The 11772-nt window shown below is 40.5% G+C and overlaps 1 protein-coding gene across 1 annotated transcript; it reads left to right on the forward strand.

Moving 5' to 3' along the window:
• Positions 1–2065: 2065 nt before the first annotated feature.
• Positions 2066–8551, forward strand: LOC129272932 (carboxypeptidase O-like). Its single transcript, XM_064095595.1, has 6 exons — positions 2066–2311; positions 2640–2741; positions 3219–3335; positions 4376–4489; positions 6036–6135; positions 8403–8551. Exons 1-6 carry the CDS (start codon positions 2114–2116, stop codon positions 8549–8551), a joined length of 780 nt encoding a protein of 259 aa, XP_063951665.1. The 5' UTR covers positions 2066–2113.
• The last annotated feature ends 3221 nt before the right edge of the window (positions 8552–11772 follow it).

An 11772-nucleotide genomic window follows, 5' to 3' on the forward strand; every position in this document is an offset into this window, starting at 1 on the left:
TTTGTTTCCCATCATCTTGTTTGCATTTGAGTTATTTTCAGCGACGTAATCTTTTTCTTCAAATTTTAACATTTCACCTCGAAGGTTGAACTTTCATAATCAATTAGCCGCAGAGGTAGAAGCCTATTGGTATAAATTGATGATCGAAAAGATGCACAGGTCCAGGGTTCAATTCCCATGCAGACATAATACTTTACTAATAATTTCCTTGGATATAATTCATTTAAAGTGGATAGTCAAGTTGTTATTTGTATGCTTGTATTTCGCCGGCGGCCATCTGTTTTCTAGTGACCATAAAAGTGACTCGAATAAGAAAGCTTGACGATCTGATTCTTTTTTGCACAAACCAGTCGTGCATAATACCAGCGAAATTAACATCAGAGCCCCGTCTTACAAGAGTTGTGTTTGATCCGACCAAACTCAACTATATGGAAATCCGCCAATGTCATATTAATTTTGCACAGTGTCAAGACAACGATGAATATATGAATATGCATAATATCTAGAAAACGGTTTGAACAAACATGCATTTTAAATGTTGGCGTTGCTGGCTTTCCATAATATTATATCGGTTGGATCCATCGCAACTCGTTGTAAGAGGGGGCCCAGACCGACAAAAGCTATCAAGTTATTTGACATACCATCTTCTATATCTTTTTTTTTTTCTTCGATGGATGGACTAGCACAAAGTTTTGCATATTGCATAACGGAAGTATATACGAAAACCGCAGATATTTTTTTACCATTCGACATAACAGCTGTATAAATTCCCATAGCTCTCTGTTATCATTATTTTGTTTGATTATGATGTTTAAGTTAGTATAAAAAATACGATATGATTATTTTGATATTACACCATTTCATAAGTCATCATCAGGTTATATAGGGTCGAGAACCTTTATACATAGCTGAATGGAAAAATACGTGTATCCCTCTTACATGCATGATTGATGTTAATTTTATTCAAATTATTCAACTTCTTTTATGTATATTTGATTATGAGTGTATCTTCCATTTCAAAGATATCAAATAGATCAAAGGCTTAACAGAATGCTACAATTAACCATTGATTCTTTAAAAATTATTGCCTGGTTTTACTTATGGAAATTACATCAAAATGAAAATTAAATACATTTTGATAGACTAGCCATGATGCAAAAATCTTCGGATCAAAATTCTGCATAACAATAGGGTGTATAAGAAAGATGATCGAGAAGAAAAAATGTATTAACAGAAATAAGAAGAAGTATTACAAGTAAGTAGGAGGAAGAGAAGAAGAAGAAGAAGATGATGATAAAGGAGATGCAGAAGAAGAAGAAGAAAAAGAAAAAGAAATAGAAATAGAAAAAAAGAAGAAAAAGACGATGATGATGAAAAAGAAGAAGAAGAAGATGGTGAAAAAGATGAAGAAGAAGAAGATGATGATGATGATGATGAAGAAGGAGAAAAAGAAACAATAAAATTTGTACAGATTAAATTATCTATTTTGTAAATATCTCTAGCAATATCTAATTGATGAATCAGTAGCCTATGCCCAATCGTGACAAGCTCCTTTGTTAACAAAATGGTGTGACTCACTGGATAAGTCGCCGAACTTTGAACACGAGGTCCATACTTCATATCCCACCGCCGCAGCACTCGCGTCCTTTTGCGCGGCGTTTATCTACATTTTACACTCTCCACCCAGGGTCCCGTAACACATAACACAAAGGTTAACAATTAATTGTACGCTTGATTTTTACGATGGATTGTACATTGTAGTCAATGGAATCAATCGTAGAAAAATGTTCGACGATCATTGCTACGCTTTGTGTTACGGGCCTCAGGTGTAGTTGATGGGTACCCTATAGTAATACCTTGGTCACATTTGCTCTACGGCGGCCGTACGGCGAGTCGAAAACAGCCGTTTTATTCATTCATTCAAACCACCTATATTTTATGGGGATATTGTGAAAAATATATTTTCAAATGTATCCATATTCTTGAATAAAACACCCCGTGGAATAAGTATGACTAGTTTTCGTTTAAGAATAGCCGCTCTTTTCTCGATTACTTAAAGGTCGACTTCTGGAGAGAGGCGACACCGTCGTCGCTTCACCGTCCGGTCGACATCATGGTTCCACCGAGCCTCCGCAATAACCTCCGTGACATCCTGACGTTCCTTTCTCTCGACATCGAAATCAACATCTCTGACGTTGGAGCTCTAGTCACTGGCCAGATGTCAGAGATTCAAACGAGACGCGCGAACGAGCCAGTCGGAACAGCAGCCCTGTCAGATTTCGACTACACACGGTACCACACTTACGATGAGGTAAGAGATTCATCAAAGGAATTTCCTTAAGTAAAGGTATTGTGGCTCAGTACTTCGAACCACAATGCCCTGGTTTCAAATCCCACTGCAGCACTCAAACCCTTTGGCAAGGCATTTTTTTGCATTTGCCAATCTTCAATGTGTAGTAAATGTGTATCCGGAAGGAAAGAATCATTAAATGCTCGAGCACCAGTCCTGATCAGCGTTGCCATTCTAAAGCCGGGGTGCAGAATAATTGCAATTGTGGCAAGTGTAATACAAATGTTGCATATCATGGGTAAAGTTAATAACCTTCTTTGATTCAACAATGATTATATTTTCTTTTCAGATCCAGCAGTGGGTTTCAGATATTGTGACAGAGTACAGTGATATTACATCTCACTTTTTACTTACAACGTCATACGAAGGAAGGCCAATCAATGGATTCCGAGTAAGCAACTCAACACTTTCATGACAATCAGTTTAGAAGTTTATGATTATAAAAATACAATTAAAATGGGAGTGAGGAGTAGAGAGACCAATGGACTCGGAAACAGGCAGTCATAGGTAGGAAGGGTAGAGGGGAGGGCCATGAAAGAGAGACAGAGGATGAAGCAGGGCAGAGAGACAGAACAATAAAAAATATAGATAGGGGACTCCTAAAGTAGATTGAAAAATTGATAAAATAAAAATGAAAGTTAATTGGAAAGAAAGAAAGATAACATTAATTCAAGTATAGAAGCAGAGTGAGAGACAGGCAAAATAGAAAGCGCCATAAAGCGACAAAAGAGACAGAGAAAAAAGAAAAAAAAACACGTTAAAACGATATAATTACATTTCAAGGTGGAATTTAAAAACAATGGAAAACGAGACACAAAATTAATTGACCAGGGGTATGCACCCCCCCCCCCATTTTCTCATTATCTAGATCAGAGGAAGAAACAGTGTTGCCAGCGATCCTCCTCCCCCTGCGGTATGGTTTGAGGGCGGTATACACGCCAGAGAATGGATTAGCCCCGCTACCGTTATGTGGTTTACAGCACAGGTAAATAGGCCTACAGTTTTTTTTGTATAGATTGAATTTAATTTTCTATTTGTACATTCTATTTTTTTTTTCAAATATGTCACTTATGATTATATAATTGTTGCTGTTTGAATATCCCATTGTACCTTTTACATGATTGCATTTATGTGACCTCATTTTCATACATTTGTCGTTCTGTATTTCTAGTTCAGTGATTTTGGGTGCCACGAGCCTTAATTACATCAGGAGGGCTAAAGATATTCGTTCGACCCAATTCGATTTTTTTTTCAATTTGATATTGCTGATTGACAAAAGTGTATGAATGTGATTCAAAATCTAATACTGATTCTAGAAATGGTAACTACTGAACTTCCTTTGGCCAAATTTGGAAGATATATCAATGATTCGGAACTATTTTTTGACTGGCGGAAGAATTGGGGCTATTTTACTGTTTCAGTTGATGAATTTGATCCCATCATAGTTATCTTCATAAATAGCGATGTATTTTTAAAATGAGCTGGCTACGATACCCTTCTCTGGTCAGATATGGAATGTCAGATATATATCATACTTTCAAAGGTAGTAAACATTCGACCCTCTAATTTCACATTTATTTTTTATGAATTTTTCTTAAGTGCCATTTTAACACACAAGTCTATGGGGAATGTTTTACGCGCGTGACACCTTTGGGAGTAAAACAATCACGCTTGTTTAATCAAAAGAGAAACTTGCCAGTAGCCTTAATAGCGCCACCTCGTGCCCACGACTACTTGCATGTGGCCACCATAATGCAACATTCTGAGCTGTGTAGTCTTGTGATATAGACCCGCTTGAATGGTAAACATAGTTTTTTCTTAATAAACCAAATCTTGGATCACCTCGGCCTTTAAAAAAATTGCATATCATTTCTATCTGCTCATTTAGAAACAAAATAATGTATCAAAATATATATATATATTTTTTAACTCGAAAATGGAAAGCCATTGTAAAGATGGGTTAAGCTTCACAGAATAGGAGCAGGTATTAACATTTTTGTTTTTATTGTTTTATTTTCCACGAAGCTTCTACAAGATTATGAAGACGGTGATGAATTGGCTATGAGTATGTTTGATAACATGGACTGGTACATTGTCCCATCTCTCAATCCAGATGGCTACACCTACACTTGGACTAACGTAAGGAAGACGGGATTTGTTACCACTTCAAAAATGGACGTTACATTGATGAAGTAACTCTCCCTCATTGTTACATGATGAAATGTTATTCCAATTCCTCTGACAGCATGCACTGTTCAATGGAAAACATGATTTTGGAAATATACTTTTATTGGACTTATTCATTACAAATAAATCACCGAATTCTGTGTAGGGCGCTATCTAGGTTTGTAATAGATCGGGAAAATGCATGTTAGCTTTGACTTTGATCGATTATGTTAGTAGGCCTACATTGTGCTTAGCTTTATTATTATTTTTTTGGGAGGAGGGGGGGGTGTCAAAAAATAAAAGAAAGTGTGCCCCATATGGCCTGTTGGTAAATGCTGGATTCATAAGTGGTACCCACACACTAAGAATTTGGAGCGCAAAAACTTTGCGGAGCAAGCTTTGGGGTGCAATAATATTATGCACTTATGGGTACTAATATGCTCCTTTCAGAGAGGTGCAAAGTTGCACCTTTTCCACACAAAAAATCCCAGTGTGACACTTTGTCTGCACCTTTTACATTGCAAAATTGAACCTATTTTTCTTAGTGTGCAGAAAGAGATATTAGCCACCTTTCGCTAACCTCTGGGACGGTAACATTAGGGTCCCCTAACACAAAAGTTAACGATTAATACACTTGATTTTCAAGGCTGATTGTACATTATAGTCAATAGAATCAAACGTAGAAAACTGCTCTACAACCATTGCTAAGCTTTGTGTTACAGGCCCTATAGATCTGCTTTTCGTGTGCAAAATTCTTTCACGCGACACCCGCACCATATATGCATGTGTCCCTGACGTTATAAGTTGGTAAAACTGGTAAAACGAAATCTCGGAGGAAAAGGGGGGAGGATAAACTACTTGTAAAATTTTGAACGACAAGGCTATGGAAAGCCAAAAATGAGTTATATAATCAATTTAGCCTCGTGAGCTGATGTTGAAATATGGAAATGTTAATTAGTATTCCTACTGTAAACAGAGTGTGCCTATATATTTTGTGAAGTACATGAACTATGTTATTTACCACAATCCAATTGAAATTACACAAATACAATCTATCAAATCAAATATGTTAATATGCCGAAATTGTATGAAACAGTAGATTCTAAGACAATCAAGTCAAATTCAAAGAAATATGGAGGCGCATTATAAATTTGCAAGTATGTTAAAATGAATAGAATCATAGTTTCGAGAATTCTTGTCGTTTTTAATGAAATCCAGTTGATTTGAATAGCAGCCTCTATCCCTTTAGATAAGATATCTATACAAATTTGAGTAGTGGAAAATAAGTTTAAAAATGCACTATAAACCTGTAACATATTAAAAAATAAATTTTGCTTTGAGCCTCCAAATGTGAAAAGTAAATATGTTTTCAATTGATCAATGATAAATTTACGTGCCGCTGAAAAAAAAAACACTTTAAAACTGACGAGACTGGTTAAACATTTGACATTCTATTTATATTGATCATTGCAATTTCATTGATCGACTTTGATTAGCCTTGACCTTTCACCATTTGTAGGACCGACTTTGGCGAAAAACCCGATCGGATAATCTAGACAGCACAGGCAGTGGTTGCAGGGGAGCCGATCCGAACCGCAACTTCCCTTTCGGATGGTCCGGTAAGTTAATTAAATCCGGGGGTAGGAAACAATATCCCCAACCTCGCCCCTCCTTTTTCAAATCATGATTAAGGTCAAATGAAACGGGAAAATGAAATAACAATGTTTATTTTCAATGTCACATGATTCAAATGGTAGAAGACACTTTAGAGAATTATTCTGACAAGTCAACTTCCCAGGATTCTGCATATCCTTCCATTTTAAGAAGTGGCGTCTAGTCAAATATGCATGTATATAAAAAAAAAAATCGTGCCTCCATGAACCGGTGACAACTATGAGGCGCCGAATGTACCAATATTATATAGAACAATTATTTGTTATATAATCATTATTTATTAAATAATAACTATTATTTATATATAATTTACATTTTTTTCGTAAATAACTACTATTGCGAGAATAAATACAGTTCACACATGAAATTGCCATTTCTCAACTTTTATTGTCACTGGGGGATATTCCTAGATTAAGAACAATTTTCCAACAATATTTAACAATTAAGCAAGATCAAACAATTGAGACCTCGGCGAAGGAGGTCCAATGAAAGGGGGGTAACCGGGTCATGTGACCTGCGGAAGGAAGACATCCTACCGCGACTCCAGGGCAGGTATTTCCTGGGGTGCGGTTCCCCTATACAATTATCAACTATTCAATATTATGTTCTCGAGTGTCAGAGATGTAGGAGGGAGAGGCGTATATGAGTATGAAATATTGGAGGGGGAACCGGGTCACATGACCTGCCGGAAGGAAGACATCCGACCGGGACTCCAGGACAGGTATTTCCTGGGGTGCGGTTCCCCTATACATTTTTCATCTATTCAATATTATAGTTATCTCGTGTGTCAGGAGGGGGAGAGGTTTCAAGACATGAATGTGAAATCTTGGAGGGGGAACCTGGTCATGTGACCTGCCGGGAGGAAGAAATCCATCCGGAATTCCAAGCCAGGAGACTCAGAAAGATGCGTTCCCCTCTCCAATATTTAATGACCCAATAAGTACACAGTCCCTCCCCCTGGTGTTGAAATTTTTGTGAAATAAGACAGAAACGAGCCCCCACTATTTGTGAAACGGGCCCCAGATCTAGCCCAACCAACCAGCCAAAACAAACCCAACCAACCAACCAAAACAAGCCTGACCGACCAGCCAGCCAAAACCAGGCCAATCCAACCAAATGGATCAGACCAATTAAACAAGTAGAACAAGCCCATCCAACCAACCAATCAAGCCCATCCTCCAACCAGAACACATTCAACCAACTTAGTTCAATTGGCCCGTAAAGGGTCTCTATACCTTGCCATCAAGAATGTGAGGTATTCCTCTTGCCCATCACAACCCCCTTTGTCGCATATACCAGCATAGTATCGAAATACAATGAAGTACAAAACATATCGTTTCCGGTTATCCCCCCCCCCCTACAGAAATCAATGCTTTTAATGGGTGGGAGGGAGGGAAAAATAACGTCTTGAATCCCCCAGTGCGAAGTTGAGAATGAGCACACGTTTGCAATTCTTCCAGCGGGTGCGCACGTCCCGAAATCGCTTGCTATATTTCATTGGCTGTTCCCCGCATATAGGCGGAGCCTGCTCGGCAGTTGTTAAGCTATCACTAAGGACATTGCATTATGGGGCTAATGAGGCTGCTGTCGGCCAATCGCAGACCTGTTGTTGGGGGCGTGTCCTTGAAGATTTCCCGCGGAATACAAGCGCGCATTAATTGATCTTCACGGATTGTATGTAACGCTATTAGATACGTCTGCTGTAAGGACCTGCATTCTCTCACAAATGCGTCTATTCGCTAATTCGAATAATCGTATTGCGAGAATAAATACAGTTCACACATGAAATTGCCATTTCTCAACTTTTATTGTCACTGGGGGATATTCCTAGATTAAGAACAATTTTCCAACAATATTTAACAATTAAGCAAGATCAAACAATTGAGACCTCGGCGAAGGAGGTCCAATGAAAGGGGGGTAACCGGGTCATGTGACCTGCGGAAGGAAGACATCCTACCGCGACTCCAGGGCAGGTATTTCCTGGGGTGCGGTTCCCCTATACAATTATCAACTATTCAATATTATGTTCTCGAGTGTCAGAGATGTAGGAGGGAGAGGCGTATATGAGTATGAAATATTGGAGGGGGAACCGGGTCACATGACCTGCCGGAAGGAAGACATCCGACCGGGACTCCAGGACAGGTATTTCCTGGGGTGCGGTTCCCCTATACATTTTTCATCTATTCAATATTATAGTTATCTCGTGTGTCAGGAGGGGGAGAGGTTTCAAGACATGAATGTGAAATCTTGGAGGGGGAACCTGGTCATGTGACCTGCCGGGAGGAAGAAATCCATCCGGAATTCCAAGCCAGGAGACTCAGAAAGATGCGTTCCCCTCTCCAATATTTAATGACCCAATAAGTACACAGTCCCTCCCCCTGGTGTTGAAATTTTTGTGAAATAAGACAGAAACACCCATCCAAAAAGGAAACCCCAATTTTTTTTTTTTTTTTTTTTTTTTTTTTTTTGGCCATCCTCCTAGCGACCACACTTCCTGAACCGTTACCTGTTAGGCAGCCAAGGATTGTAAAGCGATCCGGAAGTCATTTATGAGCAGATCGCTACCACTATCAGATAAGTGTACCCCGTCTCGAAAGTACAGCCTGTGGTCCTGTATGCTTATGTTGTGATGCAGATAAGATGCTCGAAACATTCTCCTTACTTTTCCCCGGGCATGTTTGTTAATAGTCTTACGGCAGTTGTTCAACGCCAATTGGGAGTGCGGACCATCTGATCTGCCGTAGTAAAATAGCCTTGGTACGATTTCAGAAAAGCAGATGTGGCTGTTCGGAAGCTGCTGTCTGATAGACAGGAGAGTCTCGTCGACCGCCTGCCTGCAGTTCTTCACTGGGTGTCTACCGATGTTATTGGTGCCCGCATGAAGAATCACCACGTCCGGGGTAGCGTGATGCTTTAGCAGAGACTGAACAGACTTGGCCAGGTCATGCATTTCAAGGCCGCCCCTCCCGAACCACCGGACTTGGCTCCCTGGCTGAACCTCAAGGTTTTGGAGACCTGTCGCCTTGGCCCTTTCTCCGGCCCTTCGCACTAGGCTGTCTCCTACGATCCAGATCCTCCGGTTGCCTGTTGGTCCTGCATGACAAAGAAATTATACTATCACGAGCATCATATATCTTTCGACTCTTGGGTGAATCCCCCCCCCCCCACAATGCGTAATTGTAATTGCTACCGCTTCAATATTTGTTTACTTCCTATATCGTGCTTTGTCCATTTTCTTCCATGGTTATCCTTATATGTGCTACCTATTTTTTCATCTTTATTTATTTCTTAATTTTTTTTTTTTTTTTTTTTAAATATGTATTAATAGATTCATAATTCACTTCCTTGTGTTGTATTATCCGTTAAACTCAATGGGATACGTCCTACATTAAATGACAGACTTTTTACCCTTCCTTCTTCCTGGTCGTAACATAGTTAGGCTTCCCTATAGTCAAGTGCTTATACCTCATACTTGTACAAACCAAAATCATAAGCTTGTTTGCATCAACATAATGATAGAAATCTCAGTTCCCCTCAAATTCTCACATATGTTTTAAACGCGCTGCTCCGCCATCTGCCCATTTCTTGAAGCTGTTCTTCTGTCGCTCCTCCAATGGCCGCTGTAGTGGCGGCCCCAATTCGGAAGGAATGGGTCCCATATTTCTCTGCTTCAAAGCCGGAGACTCCCAAGACTTTCCTCAACACAGCTCTAAACTGATACCTAGTTAGCGGTGACCCATTTGCATGGCAGAAGAGGGGGCCTTGCATCGCTGGCCTCATTTTCAGATATCTAACCATCGCCCCTACTGGACAGCTGCTGTTCAATCCATTTCGCTTTATCTTCAGAGTTGTTGAAGTGCCATATTGATCTGTCTTTGAGAATCGAATGGTAACCAACAGGTAAGCTTCTTTAGAGCTTTGGAAAACACTTATGTCTTGGTCAAGGAGGGTCCTGTCTTCGGTCCCACCTGTGCCATCTACCGTGAACTCACCAACCCGCAGCATTCCGAAAAAGGCTAACAGAAATGATGCCTGAAACATGACGGCTTCATAATGGGTTACACAGATGAGACAGAGGTTAGGTAAAATATTGACAAGGACATCCCATGTTATAGGCCTGCGCCAATCTTTCCTCTTCCGGCCTCGCCTGCTTCCTTCAATCATCTTCCTGATCAGAAAATGGGTGGTCGGGTCAAGCCAGCTGTATATCTTATGCAAGTATGATAGCGCTGCCACATGAAGTGTTATAGTTGATGGTGCTCTACCACTCAGTGACAGATGCGCGATAAATGACATGACCTGCTGGGGAGTAGCCGGCCAAGATGAATCCAGCGTGTTCGCCAGTCGGAATCGCTGGAACGAGTCGATAGCTCTCTGGTACGAGGTCTTGGTCCCCTTAGTTGTAGCATCTGAAATAAGCCGGCATACCTCCTGCTCTATATCCGCCAAATGCTTTCTGGTATTGGTGTTGATGTTGCATCCGCCTGTGGTGCCAGCGTGTGGAACCTGCTCATCTGTAACCGGGATAGAGAGTCAGCAATATCATTTTCTTTTGTGGCGATATAGACTGCCTTGACTATCGTGTCTCTCTTCAAACATTGGAGAACTAGGGTTCTTACAAGTGACATTATTCTTGGGCAATGGGATGTCTGTTTGTTTATGACATTCTTGATGGCCATATTATCGGTATGAAGTCTAATTCGCTTCCCTGCTAGATCGGAACCCCATACCAACAGTGCTACGGCTATTGGGACCATCTCTTTCCATGCAATGGAATAGTCCCCAGATAGAACAAAAGGGGGCCAATGGCCGCAAAACCATTTGCCATGAAAGTAACCACCGAAACCTATTGTACCACTCGCGTCAGTGAAGAGGTCAAGATCAAAGTCACTCTCCCAGCGACCCGGTCGAACTATAGTCACCCCATTGAAGTCATCTAGGAAGGCGAGCCATGTTGTTAGATCGGACTTTGTTCCCTCTGAGAGTTGTATTACACTGTCCGGTTTTGAAATTTTCTTTGTCTGATCTGTTAACCTCCTCAGAAAGGCCCTACCCGGTTTAACCGCCCTACATATAAAATTAAGCGACCCGATCAAGGACTGTATCTCCTTCAAAGACAAGGATTGTTTCCTAATTGTCTCTGCGATCTTCCGTTTCAATTGTGTCCTTTTCTCGCAAGGGACTCTTACTTCCATGCGTTCTGTGTCAATTTCAAGGCCTAGAAATGTAAGTCTGGTTGTGGGACCCTCTGACTTCTCTTGAGCGAGGGGGACCCCCAGCTCTCTGCATAATGTCCTAAACTCTCGGATAATTTCTAGACATGAGAGGCCCCCTCCCTTGGCTGAACCCACTGCTAAAAAATCATCCATGTAATGTATCAGCCGATCGGTTCCCAGTTTGTCTCTCACACAGAATTCGAGGAAGGATGAAAACTTTTCGAAATATGCTGGTGCACACCGAATGCCCATCGGGAGACATCTGTCAACATAATACAGACCCTGAAATTTCACACCCAACAATTCAAAATCCCGGGGATTTATAGGGAGCAACCTGAAAGCTGACTTAATGTCTTCCTTTGCCAG

This window comes from Lytechinus pictus, chromosome 2, assembly GCF_037042905.1.
Source record: "Lytechinus pictus isolate F3 Inbred chromosome 2, Lp3.0, whole genome shotgun sequence".
Classification (NCBI taxonomy): Eukaryota; Metazoa; Echinodermata; class Echinoidea; order Temnopleuroida; family Toxopneustidae; genus Lytechinus; species Lytechinus pictus.